The sequence below is a fragment of the Anguilla anguilla genome, chromosome 1 (assembly GCF_013347855.1).
Source record: "Anguilla anguilla isolate fAngAng1 chromosome 1, fAngAng1.pri, whole genome shotgun sequence".
In the NCBI taxonomy this organism is placed as follows: Eukaryota; Metazoa; Chordata; class Actinopteri; order Anguilliformes; family Anguillidae; genus Anguilla; species Anguilla anguilla.
In genome coordinates, this window is record NC_049201.1 from 27,573,133 (window position 1) to 27,597,512 (window position 24,380).

The following is a 24,380-nucleotide window of genomic DNA, read 5'->3' on the forward strand; positions in this document are numbered from 1 at the left end:
CTCTTACAAAGGATTGGTTTAGTAACATTTAACATAACCACCTTTGATTGTTAGATTGTTAGATACTTCAATCCAATAATTTTATTTCCCTTCTTTTCTGCTATGATATGATGTCTGGATAGGCTTTGGATGATCATTACACCCAACACCCATTTTCAATCGTTCACATACTGTACCTTGCAAAAAAACAATCTGCCATAAATCGATCTTGCCCTAATGTAGTCATAAATGTTATGTGCCAGGTGACCATACGTATATGACATACATCATCGTTTCTGTCCTGGGGTTGTGTTGACAGACACACTGGCTGATTATCGGACCTGAGCGGGGGATTATTATGGTAGGCTTCATCACGCGAGTGCAGTATCGATCCGGCGACGGAAGAAACCATCTCAGTGGCGCACTGAGGCGGCTCTGTTCGCTCAGCAGCGAGGCTGAAATACGTGCATTCCGGTTAAGTGCTAGCAGCAAGATCTCACCTCAAGCTAAACTGACAAATGCCAAATTAGCTTTAAAATTTTGACTACACCTCATAAGAAGGTTTGTATTTACTTTCGTCAGACTGCAAAGCGTCCAATTAAAGCTTCAGAAAGCCTGAGGGGGTGGGGTGGGGGGTGGTGGTGGTGGTCTGGTGTTACTGTGGCTACTTTTAACCACAGCCTCAGGTGGTATACTGCATCTTGAATGGACACGGACAGTCCGCAATGCCCCTAGGTTATTTTATCACGTGAAGAAAGGCCTTGATCTCACCTTCACTCTTCAATTCATCTTTTATGAGTTGGCTTGAAACAAAGAAATTAAGTCAGATCTGACCGACTGCAGCCAGAACAGAGAAGAGGAAGCAAATGCGGTACAGCACAGCTAAACCGTGTATTAACAGTTCATCTCAAGTAACATTCAAATCCCGCGTGTTTCACATATTCAGTGTGCTGAAATGTAGACTTGCTGACTTTAAAAATGGCTTTAAGGTGCACATTGCATGATGTCAAATAGGAAATTAAGCTATTGTTGAAGTTGGTCATATGATTTACACAGTATGTGTCACTGTTAGAACATTTGAAGGTAATATATGAGGTCAGTTTGCATTTGGAAGTTCCTCTGTGGTCACACATTTGATTATGTTGCAGGCTGCCATATCTCGTAATCTTTTAGGTATCTGTGTTCTATCGTCTGTTGTATGTCAATAACTTAAATTTAGAAAGGACTGTTATGTTCAAATGTGAGACGAATAGAAATAACCACTGTTTTTGAAATGTGATGATATTTTCTTTCTTAAACACCAATTTTGTTAATGGAAATGAACCAAACCTCACTCAGATGACTCACTGTTATCCTTCTCGTACTCATAATGCCTTTCCTCAGTATTTACTGCAAGTGCACATTAGAAAAGCTAGCTTGGGGTATAACCTACCTTTCACTAGTGACATCTAATGATCTGCTATCACCCCACATGATGCTAGGAGGTATTATTTCAGTGGTGACCCGAGCAACCATGGCCAGTTAAGCCCATGAAACTAATTGTTTCCTGCCTTCATGGACGTCTGGTCTTAGTTAGCTGGTGAATGTAGGCCTGCCTTAAACCTGACATGGTGGAAACTAGAGTTTTTAGTGACTGAGAGTAGTTTTGACCGCATTGCCAGAGCTTATGAAAAGGGAAGTTAGCTATTCTGATTTGTTTCTACTAAAACTACTGCGGTCCGATTGACCCTAGCAATTTTTTTTAAATCCAGTGTTACAGGTTTGTGTTTGAGTTTGCTTGATTCAGTGTCTCCAATTGGAGCCTCACCTACAAGACAATGATTTATCAGGGAAAACTAACTTTTGGTTTATTAGCTGAATTGATTTATTAGCAAGGCACATCCTGGAAATTGGCCAGATTAATCTTGCATCACTGTATCAGATACTATCAGGTGTGTAGTATCATAAGGTTATAAACCTAACAAGTGAGGCTACTAGCTATGACACACTGCATCCCTCTAAACAGTATTTAGATGTTTTTTTTATTGTGGGTTTTCAGTTGAAAATATAGTGATTACAGTTGATACAAACAGCAAAAGATCAAATTTTGTACTAATGTGATAAAATCAATTTCACTTTCCAGAACGGTTCCCCACACATCATGCGACCTTGGCTTGTTATGGGACAATTTTAGTGCTCTTCCAGAATAAAGCAACTTTGCCTCAATATCTTATTTTTGGAGCTTGTAACAGCTCTATCATGTCAGGAAAAACATTGCGATCTGGTGGAGTTTGACATACATAAAATACGTTTGTCAACATAGTGCTTGTAGGATGTGAACATCAGTATCATATTTCATCAAAAACTGTTTCAGCATAACAAGCTGAACTATTCTCATATACAAACACACTCTATAAATCTGTTAAAACTTGCATCCAGTGACTCAGAGGGGTTGCTACTGTCATAAGGAAAGAAAATCCATTTATTTTTTAAATCTACAGTGTATCCTGAAGGCTGATTAATCATATGCTATGCTAGAGACTTTTTAGAATAAAGGAATTGTGCATTTAAAAAAAATATTATTTCAGTTTTTGTGTGTGATGAAGTATATTTTGACGCTTACTAAAGTTTCAGACAATGTTTCGGCTTTGCAATGGCAGGTATAGGGGTATTCTGGGGTTTGTGGTCTGAAGTGGGAAAATACACTTCAGGTGATTCCAAAACAGCTCGTACAATGACGTTTTGTCTCCAGAGGTTGAACATGTTCATAATACCAGATTATTCTTCCAAAAATCTATTTGAATTTATTTTTGTTTGAAACGGTTTCCTATGGCTGTGCAAGGTGTGCTTAAGGAAAGTGTGGCATGGCTTCCTATATGAACATTACTACAGTACATGGGTCATTGAGATTCAAGAGCTTGTGCTGATTGAGAACTGAGATGGAAAGAAGTACCGGCCCAATTTAAAACAAAAAGTACAAAATGAATCTGCTTATATTTCTAGCATCTGTAATCTTAACATCACTTCATGTAACTTTTTTAGAGTTACGTGCAGTGTACTCTCTTGCTTTGGATCACAATTCCCTGAATGCCTGGACACCCTTACTTGTGTAGGGTATCTAACATATCCTATCTGTGCCCATCAAAAACATACGTTAGATTTGATATGATATCAAAAGACTCCTGAAGTGAGCTATCCCTTTCTGCTTTATGGCCTCAGTGAGGATAACCCAAACATCTGTGATGTCATCTTCTCAGACGTGAACTCATTGCCCAAAGCAAAGATACTGCATGACTTCAATCTGACAAATCAGTCTTTTATCCCCAAAATCATCTGGTCCTTGGCTTGCCAGTGTCTCGTATAACAGATACATCAGTGAAATAGGTGTACGCCACTTTTGCTGCTTCCACAACCCTACAGAGAATGTACATACTATTCCAAATCCTCTGTGCATAAATCATTATCCCAGATTAATATCTCAACAGCTCTGCAGCAAACCTTCCCTTCAAAGCTAATATCCAACCTATCACACTATCAAACCATACCACAGTTAATTCCCAATCTCACCTCTAGGCAAAATTAAAAACCGCCCAGGTACATAGGTGCGGGAAGTATGGGTGCTGAGGGTGCTGCAGCACCCCCTGCTGGTTAGTGGCCTACTGTAATAATGAGAGTTATGATATAGAAAATACCTTGTTGTTCACTGATTCTTAACATTTTAATCACACACCAAAAATAGCAAATTTAATTACATGTAGCCCAAACAATTACAGTAGATAGTAGACAGTCTTGAACTGGAGTTTTAATCATGTATATTTTAAGTAATTATGTTGTAAAAGCCCTCCATTCTGGCTAGGTTCAAACTTGTCTCCAAGGGCCATGGCTGTGCTAACTTCTGCACTAAAGACAAATTAATTTGTGCATCCTGACATTTTGCAATTATTATGGCCCACCGCAATCAAACAGTCTATATTTCATGATTTACATGATCCTACCGCAATCCACGGTATTATCGCTTAAATTTAAATTGGATAAATTAAGCATGCATTGTTCATAGCGTATATCTGGACACACGCAATTGTGCATTAATGTGAAGGGAAGTTGAGAAATGGCACCACACCATTGCTTGTGTCCCAAATGTTGCAAGGGTAACCCAGTTTGATTCGCTTGCAGTCACATCTGTCCAGAATGTAAACAAAAACGTGAACAAGTCGGGGACTCTTCACAGTAAGAAGACATTTTACAACGTCGTCGTGTATTGCATTCGTGCAAACTTTACATAGTATTTATGTGTGTTTTGTACAGTTATGTGGTCATGTGCATGAAGTTAAAATGTAATTGAAAACTATCTAGGTTCAAGCCCTTCCCTGCTAGTTCAACAAGCACAATTCAAGTAACTAATATTACAATAGTGATGTCACGATTTAGCGTTTCCGTCAGCAACAGCCCCTACTGGAAACCACTGCCTGCCCCCCTGTTCAGCTGGTGCTTTAACTCTTACTAAGAGAAGATTTGTTTATTGTGTTCGTTCAGAGCAAGTTTCTAGAAGTGTAATGTTCTCCCTCTCTACTTTGAGAAGCTACCGAAGCAGTTCTCCAGGGCAACATTAGTTACAATGCCCAGGGCCTGTCGGGGGTAACAACAGGGTACACAACAAAAACCACTTCAGTAAGCATCTGCAGGTTACACAAAATAAATTATGTTAGCCTAAGTAAATAATGGTAGCCTAAGAAACATCATTTGCTGACGTTAGAATCTGCCAAGCGCTATTTGAATTTGGCAGAAAAACTGCGTAATTTGGGCAACAACCAAATACAAATCTAGAATAAACTGTCATGAAAATGTAAAGGTCATTTTCGACCAAGATTAAATAAATGACACCTTAATTAGTGTTAGTCCAAATGTATACGTGCCAGGAAATGAAACTTACCATTAAGACATCCATTCTGTCTAAACAGCTTCAGTTTTCCATCTCCTAAATTATAAAAAAGGCAAAAACCTTGCTTTTCCATTGTCTTTCAGTAGACTGCATCAGACCCTTCTGGGATTGAAAATGGGAAGGCACCTGGATGTGTTTCCAGCAGAATTCAAACGATTCTGGAAGCTTCTCTACCCCATATTTGTAAATAGGGAAAATTATATCGTCCAGAGAAGCAACTTACCTGAGCATATGGAAACTGATTTTGCCCACAGGGCCCTATTTAGACTGGAAGCTTAAGCGGGGTTTTTTTTCTTTTTTCAAGTCAAAGTTCCGCTTCTTTTTAAATGGGTATTCAGACTAGCCTTGGGCATGTACTTATTTTTGATATTGGACAATGTACATTTTCTCAGGTTTAGCACATGAGTGCCCAGGAGTGGACAAAAAATACTATGTATCTTACACATCTAAATAGCAAATGTAGCTTTAATAAAAATAAATAAACAAATAAAATTTTGAATAAATTAAAGCACTTGAAAAACATATTATCACATTAAAGCGCAAGTGTGTGCTTTTCCTGCATTTACACTGAGATATCCCATACGTCATCGTTCTCAAATCTAAATAAATACTTTAAAAGAGCAAGGCTGAATGAATAAAACGGTGCCAAATGAAACTTCCTGTGAATGGGCTTGTATTTGCGATTTGTTTTGGGTCACACCCTCAGGCTCCCTCCGTATCTTTCTCCTCTCCACTTACGTACCATTTTAGCAGCCAACTAAATCTAAATTTCCTTAAAATTCCAGGCTGCAGAGTTTTTTTATTTATATTTCAGGTCTAAACAGGCCCTGTACTGTATTATTAACTTCCATATAAACTATGTTATCCTTACTTAATCAATCTGCCGCAGCATTTTCCTATGGTTACTGTTTTCTTCTGCTCGTTCGTCTGTCTACGTTTGTTTTGTTTTTTCACTAGGTGTTTTTTGTTTGTTTCCTTTTTTTATAAAGTTTTTTTTTTTGTTTTGTTTTGTTTTTGTCATTTTGGTTTGATTGTTTTTTGATGGGGGATCACTTGCTACACTGAACTGAATGCAACAATGAAGTCCCCCCCTAGTGTGAATTTGACAACTGTGATAGCAGGGAAAAAAGAACCTTCTGACGGCTAGAGAGGACACATGCTAAAGTCTCTTTGACCGAGCCCGGCCGCATCAGCTGGGTATTCCCTGAGGATAGGGAAAGACATAAGATTCTGACACAGCCAAAAGGTGGTGCGCCCGGCCAGACACCAGCCACCCGACCTACCATGGCTGCCCCCCCCCCACCCCCATCCCCTCGCCTTAGGCATGAGATTGCTGACGTCTGTGCTCTGCCTCCGCTTAATATAGCATCCTCAAAGTCATGCCTTTGAATTACGCTTTTTCCCCCCTAATTGTTATTTGTTACTAGACCTTGTTTCCTCAAGGTGATTTCATATTTTGCTGGACACAATGCGAGTAATTAAGCACACAAAGGGCCTAGAGTATGAACCCCCCTGAGGGTTTGTGACTGTTATTACGGCATGACTCACAGATGCAAGGGATGAAAAATGCTGTTCTGTCATTGGCCTGTGTCTCTTTGGTAAAAAAATGTGTGTTGCTAAATTCAGACAAGATGTGGACTATGAGCCCCCCCCCCCCCCCCCCCCCCCTCCAGCACATAAGAATACGGTGGGTGTTTGCTCTTGCTCCATCCCCTTGGCCTGGGTCTTCAGGTGTAGTAGCCTTGGAGTTGTAAGTAGCCTGGGTCTTCAGTATTCCTGTGGTAGCTTTGCAGTTGTGATATTTAAAGGTCTGGGCCAGTCTTAGGGAACCGTTGTTTGGAATGTATGCTTTGACTGGAATTGATTTGTAGAGAAGGCTGCAGCTTTGGATACAAGATTTCTAGTGTTTTTTTTTTCAGTGAAAAGTATGATCCTGAGTGTGAATCTTAGTTAGCTGTGTGTTTAGTGTGAACTGTCTCTTTATAACCTTTTAAAAGCTATTTGAGCAGAAAACACTACTGCTGGTGGTTGAGGCAAGTGTACCTCATGTCACATGAAAGCTTTGTGTCATAAATGCTACCCCTTTATTATAATTATTATTATTATTATTAGTAGTAGTACTTGTAGTAATAGAGGTAATAGTTACAGTATTATTTACCGCAGAATTATATTTTTGTTTTTAACACAAATAGCAACACAGGTAATGGGGGCAGAAGAGTACAATTTGTCCGTTAATTAAATAAATTAATATTAAGAATAATATTACAGTGTGTGCCAGTGTTTCACCAGGTGTATAATTTCCCTTGTACCCAGACTAACTCCTTTGTATTTTTGAATTTTTAATGAGAATTGGGTTTTATCATATTGCTTCAGCCAGTGGGTTTAATTTCATTTTTTGAATTTATGGTAGTGATTATTCAGTGAATATATCGTTATTAATATTAGTGATTATTAAGGCACTTTTTACATCTTGCTCTATAACATTTCTATAACTGGAAAGGGAAAAAAATTCAGCAAAAAAAAATTTTGTTGGATTTTTTTCCCCCTCCAGTAATGCTGAAAAAAACATCATATGACCTTGAGGCATTATTTGCTCCATACACTGTAACATACTCTCTCTCTTCCTTTATCCCAGCAGTACCTATGTATGTATCTATGTGTAGTTCTCAGTATTGCTATATTTAATATCTAGGTGACAGGTCTCGGGAAAACAGATTGGCAGGCCTTGTCAAATGGCCTGGGATGCTGTGCGCGTGGATTTAGATTCATGATAATGGCCACATTTTCCATTAAGGGTGTGAAGTTGTTCTCCTTTGGTTGACTCACTCCCCCACTGGGAACTGTTTTTAAAAAAATGTTTTCTTTCTCCAGAGCCCACCTACATTACTATGGCGCCCCCTGCCTGTGGCTCTTTGGAAAACTGCAGCCTGACGGAGAAGGACTGTTTCTACGGTTTCCAGAGAGACCGGAACGACTGCCGCATCTGCCAATGCAAAACACGTGAGTTCAGTTCCCATCATTCACTTGGTTTCCAGGACTTTCCAAAGATATATTACGTTGCTGGGATTCCCTTTCACTTTTGTGTCTACACTGCATATATAGCTTTAGCTTATTTACTTTCAGTCAACCAAGTGGGTCAACTGAGAACTCAGTTGCCATTTGAAGTGGTGATTGAGGGAATCCAAGTGGGGAAGGACTGCAAGGAATTGCGTAGGCCAGCGGTGCACAAACTATGGGTCGTGAACCCAATTTGGGTCACAGGAGATATCTTTTTGGTTGTGAAATCATTATGAGTTACCCCAGATTTACACTAAACACAATATTCCCCTGGTCCTCTCGCCGGAAGTAATTTATTTTCAATGGAGAGTTAGGAGACCCAAAATATGGTAGAAAAAATGTGGACCAAGTCAGTGACATCACCCATTGACTCCCCCATGGGCTTGGTGAAAAGAATTTTGTAGCCCAGGAAGTGCAGTTTGTGGATGCCGCCATGTTGTACAAATTGAAGTAAGAGACTTCACTGTAGGCAAAAGGTGTACTCTTATTAGGGCATGAAGTTCGGTCGTCCATTAAGCATGTGAGATATAGTAACTCACCACTGTCCCTGATTCGTCCACAAAATATTGCAATCTTGTCTACATAACGCAGTTACTTTGACACAATTAATCACACAAATTAATCAGCACATGGGGAGACATTGGACGAAGGAAATCACCTATTGTGACTACATTTTCTTGTTGGAAAAAATGATTGACTATGTATTTTGATTGCATTGTTTCCATTGACTTACATTGAAGTGGGTGGCAGAAACACCTGTACAGGAGGTAACTGTATTGGTGCTAGTGAGCAACAAGACCAGGAAGTGAGCTTCAAAAATGCAGCCCGGTTTTGGCTGCTTAAGCATCCTACATAATTCCAACTGCACTCTGCCAAACTGCTTAAAATAATTGTCCTTGATGCCCTTGCTTTGCTAGCAAGTTCTTGTTTTGACCAGTGCTGTGTAAACTATGGGTCAGCCAGCCAAACTTAGGTCACGAGGGATGTTTATTTGGTCATGGTACAGTATCATGTAGCTTACAGCAACATTGCAGTGCAATTAGACCTGTATGGAAAAAGGTGTTAGTATTGATTAGGCCTAATGTTATTTTGTGTTTGTTCAAATAAATACTAAATAGAAAAGAAAAATGCATTTTTTTTCATTGTTTTCATTGACAATATTGCCATTTCATATGATCTCATAAATGCCTGATTTAATGTTGAGTGGCGTGTCATTCCCACTGCACGAGGTGGGGCCGATATGACATAAGATAGTTAACAGCTTTAGCTAATCATCGCTATTAGTCTTTTTGTGCTGCTGACATAAAAAAAAATCTGTAAGATTATTGAAATATTGCCTGTTTTGAAATATTAGCATTAGAAATTTGTTTAAAGTTTCCCACTGGGAAATGGATTAGTGGCAGATATGTCCCATTAAAAATAGACTCTGACAGTGACTGTAATATTAATGAGGAGAAATGTTTTATCCTACGGTTTTCTGTCAGGCGGCTTTTAGCACTTTACCCAGACTATGCTTCATTGATAAAGCCTTATGTTCTGTTAATTTGACTATGCTTTCTGTGATTAATTGTCTGCTAATCTCAGTAACTTTGTCCTTTTAGCTTTTAGGTATTAAAACATGGCTATTGTCAGCAGTTTAACAATGTATTATAAGATAATTGTTATTAATGAAAATTAAATCAGTTTGATTCGTGAAAAGCATGGATTGATATATTTCTGTAAAATCTGGAAAAGTATGTGTTGGTGTAGCCAATCAGTTTTTTGCTTTGTTGATCTGAGCAAACAAATGAGTGCATTGCTAGATTACTCATGACTTCATTATCATGACATGGCATCCCTGCATCCTGAAAGAGTTGGCAGTTTTGTTTCAGCCAAGGTCTGGAATGTCTGTATTCAAGCCCAATACTAATTTAATGTTAACATAATTTAATGTATTTAATGTAAAACTCGACTTTAAGAACCAATCTGCATAGACGTATATAAATCTTTTCCTTCCATCTACTTGAATATGGTACATTTTCTTATGGACTCTGAATTAACTTTATAGTGGCCCCTTGAGGTACACACATACAATGTATCAAGTAAATTAAATTCCCCTGTACCAGTATTTGTGTGCTGTGGGCTATATGTCTGCCAGTGTATTAGAGCATTCTCCAATGCAGGCCTTGTCCTGTCAAAGCCTGCTATTTGAACCGTAGTCAGTGCCTTTCAACATTTGTCATGGGTTCTGGCATTTACTTGGCAAGGAACCACTACAGCATAATATAAGCAATGACTGCAGCCTGGAATCAATCAACATGTGTCCTTAACTTTCTCGTCCAATTAAATGAGTGTTCATTTCATTTTACATTGCAAAAAAATCCATAATTCTGGTGATCAATAGCTTGCCAAACTGTGCATAAGAAAAACTTTACCCTGCTGAGTCGAAGTTAAGGGCAAATGTTAAAAAATGTAGAAATTAATCCAGGCCTATGGTGTGCTTTTAAATTTATTACCACTCATGATGAAGATTATCAAAAAAGCTTCTACGTATGAACTTAACAACAACAGTAAATAAACAGGAAGATGACTTCAGTTTGGACAACTCACATATTTAGATTAAATATTTTAATGAATATGTAAGTACATTTGTTGGTTTGGCGCTGAATGGATCTGTTTCAGATGCTACAGTGCACTACCCTGTCAAACTGGGACCACGATACATCTCCCCTACTAAACATGAGAAATACCAAAAACCTCTGCAGTACCTAGATACAGATCCCAACAACAGGTGGTAGGTGGGGTGGTGGAGGGTGAGCGCAATTCTGTTCAGTAGCAAGCGAAGCATGCTAAAGCAGCACAGGCAATTGGTGGGGCTGGAGAGGTCTGACTGTTTAAAAATGGCGCTCCATTGGTGATGTGTGCATGTGATTAGATGGGTATGAAAAATGTGTTTGTGCTTGGTTGATTATGGAAATGTGTGACAATGTCATTGCTGAGGCTGACCATTGGTTGGCTGCTGCAAGGCTTTTCTGACCTAATTTGCTCTGTGCATTCCACGCTCATATTCTTTATACTAATACAATCACTCAGTGCCAGTAATCTTTGTGTGTGTATATGTGACCAGATACAAGGGATGTCAGAATATTTGTATTTGGTATTTGTATTCCAGGTCTCATTTGATGATTTCTAAGGGAGGTTCTGTTCTTTATATGAGCTTAACTCTCTGGAGAAAAGTATTCAGTGAACTGGATATACAGTACTATATATTTCTTCATATACTGTCTTCAGGGCTGCCCAAGTCTCTTAACTCTTATTTAATTAAATTCTAAGGACTGTGAGAGTGTGACATATTAATCTAGAATTGTTTTGGATAGTCACTCCCTCAGTATGATCATATGTTCTTGCTTCATATGTGCACATGTTTTGGGAGTCCTTACTGGCTTACAGTAGTTCTGGAAATAGAATCTCTTCTACATGTCCTATCTTCAACATATCTTCAACACTGGATTTTCAGCATCACATTTAAATATTACTGCTAACTTGCAACCCAGTGCTTGGTCTGCCCATACAGCTGCAATGGATAGTGTTGTGAGAAAGAAAGTACACCATCTTTCAATTCTATGGCTTTACATATTGTGGCAATCCTCATGTAGTCCTTGCCATGTCATAACAGTAGGTACATCTCATGTGGCAAACAACAGATTACAAATTTTACTTTGTAATTATTTATTCAACCAAAAATAAGCCAACATGCATGTCTTCGTCTCTGGTTTGTATTCTCTGTCACACTTCACAATTTATTTGATATTAAAATCAAGGAATGCCATTTATTTGACTCCTACATCATCTTTTTAGAGGATACTTTAATTTGGGGAACAAGGGATTCTTTGACCTTCTTAAAGACTCATGCACAGTGCATTCTGTCTTCTGCCTTGAAAGGGAACTGTCTAAGGGTTCAAAGGATGTTGAGCTATTTACTTTTCTTTCCACTTTTCTTGGGATTTGGGGAAGCCTGGAAAAATTATTTGTGAAAACCTACACGTCCCAAGCTTCTCAACAGAGTGCTTGTGTTTACCTTTTTCTTCAGATCCAAATCAATCAAAAAGATTTATCACAAAATGTTATTGTGCTATTACATGACTTCAGAAGCTAGCCAGGGAACAGCCACCAGGTATAGTGTTTCGGATGATACATGCAGGTGACAGTAGATAGTTTGTTCCGTACTATATGATATATAATATTGGAATATCAAATGTCCATGTGATATTGTAATATTTTAATGCTGTATTCCCTTCAGCAATTTGATGCATAGATTTCTACCTTTCACCCAAAGGGCTGGAAACTATGAAACTATGATTCTTTTTTGCGAAATGATGATTCACTGCAACATGATGTGCCTGAAAGTTTCAATGATGTCTCCAGCTTAAATATTGTGGAAGATGTTCCCTTATTTTTATTGTTTCTCCAGAATCTGTATTAGGTGTATAGACATTGCCCTTCATAATGTTTGGGACAAAGACATATTTTTTTCTTCATTTAGCTCTATACTCCACAATTCTAGATTTTTGTAATCCAATCTTGCAGTGTAGCTACTCAACGGAGAGTAGTTACTGACACACCCGTGCCTGCCACCGGAAGAATATTTTTAATCTGGTGTTTGGGTTATTTTTTTCATTATGGTGAGAATTCTTAGGTCACCTAATGTACAGGTCTTTCTTGGCCTACCAGACCCCTTGCAATTCCTGAGTTCACCAGTGATCTCTTTCTTCTTAATGATGAATGAACAAATGAATGAATGAAACTTTGCATTTATATAGCACATTTACAGACGGTCAAAGTTCTTTACAGCACTGGTTCAGCACTTTACAGCACTGGGGTCCCCAGTCTTATCCAGAAAGGGCCAGTGTGGGTGCACACACCTGATCCTGATTCTACTAATCAAGGTGCTTAGCAATAACTCTAGTGATTGATTATTAGAATCAGGTGTGTGCACCCACACTGGCCCTTTCTGGAACCCCAGCTCTAAAACATGAAAAGCACCTAATTAAGAAAAATTAACAGCTTGTTAAAATTCTGGGATTGCTGTTGAGGTTGGAATGAAAACCAGCATCCACAAGGGTCCCCCAGGACCGAGTTTGAGAACCACTGCTTTACAGTGATGAGGAGAAACTTAACTCAATTGTGTTGCACCACACATCAGCTGAGGTGGAAGGACTAGATTGGTTTATTCTCTTATACTTGCGCTAAGAAAGCAACTGAACACACTAATCAGAAACACCTGTGAAGCCATTTGTCTCTGAGCACAGTTCTGAGACATATGAATAAGGATACACCGCTTAAATACATAGAAGCATTTAATGTAAATAAATGTGCTGCTGTCATATTATCTTTGTAGAGGGGAACAGCTGTTTTTGAAGTGCAGTGGTCTGCTGTCTACTTCCTTCCAGGAGAAGAGCTGTGTAAAGGGTTGATCCAAGGCTGCACCCTCGACTGTCCGTTCGGATACCAGATCGACGCTCACGGCTGCGATGTGTGCCGGTGTAGGCCCCGGCCCAAGAAGTGCAAACCGGTGTCGTGCGACAAGGAGTGTCCCTTCGGATTCATGTGAGAGCCTGCCTTTGAATTCAAATTCAACCGCCGCAAGCCTGTTTGCAGCAACTGGCTGAAAGTGACTACCGTTGCTTTGTTTGCTTGTTTCATGCTGAGGATTTGACTGTAGGATCTTACTCGGTTTACTGGAACCTTCAAAGATATTTTTTTCTTCTGGAAATTGGGTGTCAAAGATGTAATTTAGCCAGCTACATCATGCCCTTTCTGGCCCTCTCTAACATGCTTATTTTCCCCTCTGAAATCTAACTGTAACTATTTCAAATTCAGTGTGTGGTATTATGAAATCAATGAATTGACAGGAGCGTGAAGGAATTTGACCTTTAAAGGTAAAATGCAATTTCACATCAAAGGAGATCCAACTTGGGAGGTTGTGTTGAGCCAATGTCAAATACTTCAGAGGTCTGATCTCCATGCTACAGGAAGGTATTAATACACATATTTTGGAAATAATTACAAGAGTTACAAGAAGCAGAAACAACATTGTGCGTCATTCAAGAACATAATGTTTTTACTTCACAATGCCATGCAAGGCAAACATGACTTGTGAGAACATATTTATCATTGTCAATGCTAGCAACATGAACAGTTACAATTGCATTAAATATTGAAACACATACCATACTGAGACACATATTTCAGACATTAATTTCCATTACCAAACTTTGATACTGTAAATACTGTTTTCAACTTGAAATCCATTAATCTTCAATAGCGATGCATGTGTTATATGTGCAGGGGTCCAATGGAAGCGGAAGAAGGAAAAAATGACTAAATTATGTGACATTATATTTGTTGTAAATGGACTGCACTGAAATCCAAATCCTGCTTTTATCCAAAGCTCTTTACAATTGATGCCTCTCATTCACCCATTCACACACACACTCATACACCAACGGTGAAAGGCTGCCATGCAAGGTACCAATCAGCTCGTTGGAAGCAATTAGGGGTTAGGTGTCTTGCTCAGGGACTTTGGCACGCCCAGGGCGGGGGATCGAACCAGCAACCCTCCAACTGCCAGACAACCGCTCTTACCTCCTGAGCTACGTCGCCCCTGTTGTCCTCTTTTAACAGTTTTAATAGGTGAAACTATATCCGATTAAACCCTGACCCCAGTCGCAGAATGAAAGCAAACAAATTGCGCAAAAAAGTCAGCTTGACGGTCTCTCCGCACTATCGTCCGGAAAATTTAATAATTTTTTTCCCTTTAAGATTCTTTACAGTACTTCTTACTTCTGTGCAAACCTTCCACCCATGGCAGCATGGTGGTGCCTCCTGTTAATGTTAGCATTGCTCAGTGTGCCATTGTTAGAATGTCATTTTTGGTACCGATATCAGCGTGCATGGGATTGACGTTAAGTGCCGCATCCTGCCATATTTGAGAGCCGCTGTGTGAAATGAATGGTGAAATGACCGTGGGGTTCTGTTCAAACAGTCCTTTTGTACGTCTGTGAGAGGTGACAGTGCCCCATAATCTTGATGCATACGCTGCAGAGAGCCATCTTGGCTCTATTCTCCGACAGGTACACAGCGCCTCGAGTAAAAAATATAACCATAAGAAACAACCTATTTAGAGTTAGTAATTTTGCCTAGCGCTCAGCAAGCCTGCCTCATCTTGAATACCCTGGGTTGCCTGCATTCGCTTTCCCCCTGAGCCCTTGTAGACTATTCCATCCATGATATGGCTATATGAAAAAAAAAAAATATATATATAGCTTTAGCGAATCTTCTTATTAATACCTTTTTAGAATCAAGTTTTACCTCCAATTATTTGTGCCAGTCAGCACTGGCATGCTCAGGATTCAGCACCAGTCCATGAAGGGGGCTCACCTCACTGAAATTCATCATTTTTAACTGGACAAGACCCATTGTTAATCCCTTTTAAGACTTTTTGAAACCACAAAGTACGCCCGCCGTCCTGTGAGCACATTGGCATTTGTATTCTGTGCACTATGAGGAAGGGAGCAGATAAAGCAAATGGAATAAGAGCTGTTGGCATAAACATGTTTCTTAGTCAGTTAATCTGCGGATCTACAGTCCTCTCGAGAGCGTGTGTATAAATTCTAAAGCGTCAGTCTGCGCAGACACTAAGGCTGACCAGTTTTTTACAGCGCCTCTTGTGTTTTTTTTTTTTCTTTCCCAATCTCAGTTTTGGGCCTGTGCTGTGCTGCAGCATTGTCACATGATTCTTTTGTGCCACAGTGCTGGGCTGGTCAACACATCAGGCGGCGATTGGCTAGGAAGCACATACAGGCCCCAGACATAAACTACCCTTAAACCTAGGGAATGCGTTTTTAAAGAAAGTATTTTTTTTGTACTATAGGGAGAGAAACAGAAAATAACCCCGTATAGCACCTTCATCTATCAAAGTCCTTCTCCTGAGGCACGACAGGACGTGCCTATTTCTGGAGCCTGTTGTCGGCAATGAGAAACACAGGCTGATTTCCAGTCAACCTCAGCTGTGCATGCATATAGGGGGAGGCTGCCTCCGTCTTAGCTCCTGAAGGCCTCCCAGCCAGCAGGCTGCTGATGGCCAAATAGGAGAAGAGACAGTTACTCCTATTTAAAACCTCTAGCACTGGCTCCTGACCCCCATCACACTCTGATTCAAAAATTAAATTTACATTCAAGGTCTGTTGCAATTCTGGACAATGCAATTCTGGTGTTTGCTTGCACAGAAATTCGACATTGATTTTTTTGGCCTTAGCATATCTTGTCTCATTTACCCCATTGAAATAATTATATGCAATTAACTCCTTTTATTTAATTTATAGATCTTAACTGCCCTATAAATATTAACACCAAAACCGTTAAATTTTTTATCAATAAAAAATAAATACAAAAATCTCTTGCACCCCAGTATATTAATAATTTGTGCACACTGTTTTGTGATTTGTTTAATTTATGAGAATCTAATCTATTAACTTTCCAGAATATTCTCTTTGCTTTGTTCTCAACCACACAAACTATCTGCCATCAGAAAGAACAAACATGGCTGCGATGTCTGTCGATGCAAGAAGTGTCCGGAACTGCCATGTGAGAAGACTTGTCCAATCGGCTTCCAGCAGGATGAGCTTGGCTGTCTCATCTGTCAGTGCAAAGGTAAATTTCCTTCAGGGATGAGATTCATCTCACATTATTTGCATTATTTACATAGCAGACATTATGCACATGTATCTCATTAAACAGCTTCCTTTTTACAAGTTAAGGCATGCCAGTTTGCATATAAGATTTGCCTAAGGTTTGTAAGATTTGATCTACCCTATACCCTGTAGTCAAAATGAAAACTCCCCTATCTCATCCCTTACCATAAAACACTAGTGCAATTTATGTTGATGGTAGTTATTTGACTTGCTATATATGGGGTGCTAGCAAAAATGTTAGCAATACTAGCCAGCTAAGTTAAATGCATGTATACATACTTATTGTTAATGGTGTCTTGAGTTGTCTTGCGATGAAAATATTAATTTTGCATCAGATAATCTTGGTACCTAGCAGGGACCAAAACCTTGCTTGCAAGGCTAGTTTTCTACTTATGCATCACCATTTGTTAGCATTAGTGGATGACATGCTAGCTACAGAGTGTCATACTGCTTATCCAGTTAAATTGATAAATGGAAAAGATATTGCCGTGGTAGCTATTTCCCTGTCTTGCCTTAGTTTCTGTTTGTGTGTCTGGAGTTTTATTAAAAGTTTTACCTAAGAAAAACCAAACTAATAAAGATCATTTTCAAGTGATGGACAGCCCGATTCTGTTTCTGGAGATATATTGTCCTGTAGATTATCATTTAGACCCTAATTTGGCATGCCTGGTTTAAAGAGCAGCTCAAGAATATCTCTAGCTGTTGAATGAGGTGTGCTTTGTTAGGATTGGCGTGAAAACCTACAGGATGGTTTGTCAAAAAGTGTTTTTTTTTTTTTTCATTTCTTAATTTTCTCTACGTGACAACGAGCTGACTTGTCCCTGCAAATTTCTCAAGTACTCTTTTTTAGGTGTTTTACAGCAGCAGACTTGCTTAAGCAAATGTGTCACTGAGAATTTTCTCCGGCTTTACTTACACAACAGCAGGACAGGAATAAGTGAATATAATAAGCATGCGACAGCTATCCGTCTCTTTTCCAATAATTATCAGGTTTCAGTAGATTAATAGGCTACAGACATTCTTTGATAGACATTTTAATTAGCTGGGAAACAAAGACATAAAAATAGATGAAGCTAGGCTACGTCTTAGAAATCATGGCCTAATATTTCAAAGCATTTAGCCTTAAGCCTCTTATGTGGAAAGACTACAATGGTAAATTATGATACATTTTGGAAATAAAATGTGTTAAGTGAAGTTAACCATCTCTTACTCTTGACAGTGGTTCCTAACCAAAGCAATAAAAAGGGAGGGTGACAATTAAGAAAACAAATGGGCAATGCTCGCATGAGAAAATGTGTGAGTTTCCCACACTAAGCACGATCTTATCTTGTAAGCTACACCTGCATGTTCAACTTTCTTTGGCGTACAGAACATTTTGTACTGCAAGAGATACACTTGATGATTTGATTCAATCATATCATATTTGTGACATTCATAAAAACTACTTTCATGACATAAGTCTACCTCTTGAATAGCCTAGATAAAAGAGTGGGTTAATGTACCTAGTGCTTTGTTTACCTACAAACTCGATAGTATCTAGTACTGTATCAACCCTGGTCTTGAAAACCACCAGAGTTTCTGCCTCTACTACATGAACTGGCAAGCTATTCCACACAGTGAGTACTCTCTGTGTGAAAAAAATGCTTCCTAATGTCTGTGCGGAATTTGCCTTTTGCTCATTTCCATTTATGCCCCCTCACTGTACTAACAGAACTCAGCCTGAAGAATCTATTGTAGTTCACTTTGTTAATATTTTATGAATTCAGAAGCTTCAATAAAATTACCCCTAAGTCTCCTTTTACTGAGCTTGAAGAGATTAAGCATCTTTTATCTTTCATACCAGGAAACAATTTGGTTGCCCTTTCTTCAACCTCTTCCAGAGCCTCTGTATCTTTCTTCTAGTAGGGTTCCCAGAACTGCACACAATACTCTAGTGTCTGACTAAGGTATTGCATAAGATAAGTATAACACAGTGCCTAGAACCTGAAAGGCTTTGATCAACTATCTCCCATAAAGTAATCCTTTTATTTCCCACATGTGGAACATTTAGCTATATTGAATTTAATTTTACAGGTTTCCGTCCACTGCTGGGTTCTGTTTAAGTCTTCTGGGATTACTTTAGTAGATCCCAAACTGTTGGCTTAACCTCCTAGTTTTGTATCATATGCAAATTTAATTAATGTACGTTCAATGTCCCTGTAAAGGTCGTTTATGAGGAAGAACAGTGGTCCCAGTACCAATCATTGTGGAACTGCAATTCCCACAGTCCCCTGCTTAGATAAGATCCCTCATACTACTCTTTGTGTTCTACCCTGTAACCAATTCTGAACCTACTCTGGAATACCTCCTGTAATTCCTACTGTCTTCATTTTGATAATGAGTATCATGTCATACCTTACCTTATCAAATACTTTTTAGAGACCTACATATACATCATAAGCCTTGCTACAAACACTTGATAGATTCCTCAAAGAATAAACGTATTTATTAATCATACAGAACACTATCAAACATTGGATTCAAGTGCTTTTAAATGAATACTCAGTACAACATAAAATGCAAAAACAGTATTTTATTTTAGACCAAGAAAATAAAACCATGTATAAATGGATGATTGCATGTTCAATCTTTTGCTTTTCTTGAAACTTATTGAAACTTATTGAAACTCAATGTTGTCCATTTTAGGTATTAGGTTTCAAATCAGGGTTCAGCTAGGGTTTGGAAAATGGCAAGTGTTTGGGTGGAGGCAAGATTAGGCTTGTGTTGGGAAAAGGTTAGGACAAGGGTTAATCTTTGATGGATTGCTATATTTCTGTTTTCCCTTGGCAAACACAAAATAATATACACAATGATACTGTTTATTTGCCTGTACAATGAGTGCACAGGAAGCAGAGAAATGTGCTGTAATTAATGATGTTATGGGATAATCATAACTTCTCATAAGAGGTGGAATCCATGCTTACAGAGCTGGAATTGTAATCCAAAAGCTTCAGGGTCAATTCACCAATAGGGACACTGTCATTGTACCCTTAAGCAAGGTACTCAACCCAAAATTGCTTTAATAAATATCCAGCTGGATGCACATGCAGCATGTAAGTTACACTTCGTAATACATTTTACATTTCCATTCTCACCAGCCTTATTAAACACTATACGGTACCTGCTACATTCACCATACCAGTTATGATGTACATTTGTTGTCTTGACTTTAAAAAAAAACATTTAAATTCCATATTTGAACATATTTCAGGTTACAGTACATGCTATTATGGGGTGTGTCACAGAAAATGGCTCAGTGGCTCAGAAGATTTAAACCACTATGCTAAGCAAATAGAAAGATATAAAACAAATGATGTGTACCCGTATAGTCACTACATTTTGTCAGGGCAGCATGCCTTAAAATGATCCTTCTCTCCATTTTGTGTTGAGGCCTACCTGTTGTCCACATATGGTAGGCATAGTTTATCCTGTTTTTTCTTCTATTATTTATGTTCTTCTTATGTTATATGTGATTAGTGCTAAATAATGAATTCAAAGTGTGAAATATTCATAAAAGAGAGCTGTGTAGATTCACTAATGAATTCATTTTTAGTCTCCTCCATTTAAATGTGATGTGTTATATTCATATTTCTACAACAGGATGCAATCAAGGTGTTTTTCATTCCTATTTCATCTTTATGAATTCATTTATTTACACTGACATATTTTTTTTGCATTTTTGCCACCATATATGGAGTATGTGAAGGATGAGGCTCTTGCCAGGGTTTAATCGGAGGGAAAGGAGACTACAGGTGTGACAATGTGAAGTCTTTTATTCATGGGCAGGTAGTCAAACGCTGAAGCACTTGTTGAAAACGCCCCTTTGATTGCTTGCTACATGCTAAGTAAATGGGTCAGCCATTGAAAAATGACTGATTTGAAGTAGCCCTTTATGAGGATAGGCAGCACCGCACTTTATTGTGGGGAAGCACTTCTGAACTTTTTACCATTTTGTTTTACAGTTGTCTACAATGTATTAAAGTAGGCCGAAGTGCTTGTTTGAGCCTGAAGCCTTAACAAGCACTCATTCAATTAAGGGGCACTGCAACATTGTAGGAAGTTTGGGTGATTTGTAAAAACAATAATATGTAATGGTAAGACATTGAAGCTGTTAAAAATGCAACAAAATGAGTTCAAAGTAAAATTAGTTTGAAATTGCCCAAAATGGCACTAGCTTGCAGACATATTATTTAGTTTCTCTTGATTACATCAGAGAGACATTCTGCCACAGCTTATGTCTTGTTTACATGCTGTCAAGTAGGCTATTGCATCAGAACAGCCTGCAAAGCAATGGAAATGAGAAGGGTATCATTTTATTGCCCCTGGGTATAGTGACAGCTTTTTACAGCCACAAAAACCTCAGCTTTCACTAACTTCTCAAATTTTTTGTGTGAAGTTTATGAAAGATAATGATTCTGTTATAGGAGGGGAACAGTATGCCAGTATGCTTTATGGCCGTTAGTGATATGAATCTGTTTTGTGTAACGGCTCTAGGTTGGCATAAGTTAAGTTACATTTATTGCTTTATTGATGTTGCACTTTCAGGTAGCTAATTAGCACGCGAAGCGGGAGAGACGAAAACATTCTGAAATGGCAAGGCTTGACTGGTTATAGCAATTCAATACCCTGCTGCTTTTTCAAGCAGTTCCCCTTTAAAGCTCTGCAGGATGGCGTATCATATTAATTCCCATCAGTGAAAAGAGGTGTATATTTTGACAAATTGACGTACTTGGAATTTTGTTAACACTTCTCGAACAGCAGCAGGATGAGACATTTGCAATATTAAGTACTCATAAATATATAACAGGCCGCAGGCATCCGATCGACCGGGGATTCTGCTATTGCACAATAAGGAAAGGACATTTCCCTGCCAACTGTAACCCCCCTCCCTGCGTGAAGCTGCGCTTGAATTTGGTCCCACCATGCAGTAGTGGTGGGTCGTTCAGTAACGATTTGTTGATTTTGAATGAAGTGCAGCCTCTCCATGTAATGATTTGCTCATTTGCTTCTTTCTTAAACTCTGTCTACAACTCCGAGCAGGCTGGTTCTCTTTGAATAATGCAAGAATAAAAAATTCTCAATGGGAGGGCTGTCCAGGATCTTATCGATTTTGTACTTTATGTAGGATTCTGTGCTCAGTCTTTGTCATTATTATGTGGAGTTGAGCGCGTTTCTTTTTACAATCTCTTTGAATACTTATAATAATATTATGAGAGATATAATGAGAAACATTTGAAGCCATTAAAAAGAAGGTTGATTACCTTTGACCTTTGAGTTTTGCTGAATTTATTAAAAATCTCAATGAACAAAGCGGTGTGTCCTGCTCTTGAAATGAAATTAACTCGACTGAACTGGTGATGTCAAACGAGTCAGTGAACAAACTGAAAAAAAAACTGAAGGAATGGGCCAGTGAACAGCATGAAAGCACGGAAGGAACCGATAGAGTCATTAGCGAACAGGAAGCAGGCTGCTCACTCTTGTTGAAATTTCGCCGCCCAGCTGCAGACGTGCCACTGAACGAATCGGCGAACAAATCAGTGAACAGATCTTTAAAGTGGACTGAATCATATCACGAGTCGCTAAAAGAAGCTGAAATGGCCAACCCCAGCCCTCCAGGGCTGCTGGGCACAGTACGCACTCAGGCAGGGTTTGTTTTGGCCTGGCAGCTGCGTCGCTACAATGAGAGCCAATGCAGGTCACGCCATCTTACAACTCCCCAAAAACACTTTTTCTGAATGTGCATGTTGCAAATATGTATTTATGTATAAGGCACATGTATTCTTTTGATAACATCTCAATAGCACTTTAAGGTTTTGGTTAATTTTCTTCTGTGTTTGATATTTGTCATTAGCTTTCTAGCCATCATTAATTGTACTCTCAATTGTTTTCACAAACTGTGCAATATAAAAAGTGGCATGGTCCCTGGTTTGCCCAAGAGGTGTCTTCCAGTAGATGTGATCATTAATCAAAAATGTCTGTAGAAAATCCCAAGTTACCGTTCATTATTTTTGGCCTACAGTACAGAATACAGTGAAAGAAAAGATACTTGCTTAATGTTCCAAGAAACAAAAAATGACTTTTAATTCATCATGCGAATGGTTAATGTTTCGACCACATACAACTTCAGTGGAACTGTTCTGATGAAAACCTATATGGTCGAAATATTAACCGTTTGTATGTTGAATTATCTTTATTTGTTTTTTGGAGCGTTAAGTGAGTGTGTGTCTTTTCTTTCTTTCTGTTCTTTACATGTGCCTGTTACCCAGCACCTTTTTTTTGGTGTGCATAGGTTTGCTATAATTCAGTACAGCGCATTACTTTTACTGTTGAGTTGTTGATTTTAAGTACGTTAATAATACCCAAATGTAATGTAATGGTCCACGATAAACCATTCTTGTCAGTGAAATATTTTTACCTGGCTGTCTTAGAATTCATTTTGTGCTTTCTTCCCGATGTGGAATTCGCAGTTGTATTTTATGAGCTCTCTTTGCCGCAAGTTCCGCTATCAATTCAGGACAGCATGCACTCTCCTCTGAATCGTGTGCCATTAGCCACCCTTTCTTATCACCCTACAGTGTGCAATTTGAGCTCACACACAAGAGATGCAGGAAAGCACTTCACATGCAGCATATGCACCTGATTGACCTGCAGGGGTCGGTGGTGTCTGATGAGACACAATTATCCCTGGGTGATACTGGCACAGTCTGGAAACGATACCAGACCGCAGGACCCGCAGATGCTTTAGAACAGTGCCTTAACGTAATGAGCCACCCAGCAGTGCCACCAGAAGTTCATTCAGTGCTTTCAATATCCCTTTGGCCAGGCTGGGAGGAATTTCATTGCAAGGCAGCCATGTTAAGGCGATTTTCTAAGGTTTCTGGGTAGAAGTAAGTGAATGCAGAGTACAGAATTTGTCCCTTTTATTAGTTTTAATTCTTTTACCCCTTTGACCTCTGAACTCTACCCTCCCCTCTCCCCACCCCACAACAGACCACAGCGCTTCCTCTGTGGCTCCCGCAATGAAGCAGGGCTCCTGCCTCTCCATGGATGGGCGTCGCCATGAGAACGGGGAGAGCTGGCATGATGGCTGCCGGGAGTGTTACTGCCACAACACCCGGGAGATGTGTGCCCTGATCTCCTGCCCTGTGCCCGTCTGTGCCAGCCCCACCATTCGGCCTGGCCAGTGCTGCCCGTCATGCCCAGGTAAGATCCACTCAACCTGGGAGAAAAACCTACCTGTCTGTGAGGAGTAATCCTACACAAGTAAAGGTAACTGTTTTAGACTTAGGGTGATTTATAACAGTGAGGATGGAGTGAGGCTTTATGAACTTCAATATCAGGATATGAAATAAATGAAATTATTTGAATCGGCTGTGTTTCAGAGTAACACTGTAGATTACAGTTAGATTGGATTGCAGTTAGAAATGCTGAAACAATTATTCATAAAGCCCATTTTAAATAATCAGGGAGGCATTGTAAAACTGTTTCGAATGTGAGCAAAATAGAAAGAGGAATGTGCTAAAACTGCACATTAAAACAAAGCGCATGGCATAAACAATGAAAAAGAAATTCACCACAGCAGACAAAATCAACAAATATGTAAAAGAACAAAAATATAAATCAACACAAGCTTAAAATAAAACACTGCCATACAA

General features: G+C 39.1%; 1 protein-coding gene across 3 annotated transcripts in view; it reads left to right on the forward strand.

Moving 5' to 3' along the window:
• crim1 (cysteine rich transmembrane BMP regulator 1 (chordin-like)) overlaps nucleotides 1–24,380 on the forward strand; it is a 119,359-nt gene that overhangs the window by 86,962 nt on the left and 8,017 nt on the right. For all 3 annotated transcript variants that reach the window (XM_035423999.1, XM_035424007.1, XM_035424014.1), the window contains 4 exons: nucleotides 7,769–7,897; nucleotides 13,384–13,540; nucleotides 16,524–16,645; nucleotides 23,716–23,928. In XM_035423999.1, the coding sequence (XP_035279890.1) occupies nucleotides 7,769–7,897; nucleotides 13,384–13,540; nucleotides 16,524–16,645; nucleotides 23,716–23,928 (621 nt within the window). The remainder of the gene's footprint in view (nucleotides 1–7,768; nucleotides 7,898–13,383; nucleotides 13,541–16,523; nucleotides 16,646–23,715; nucleotides 23,929–24,380) is intronic.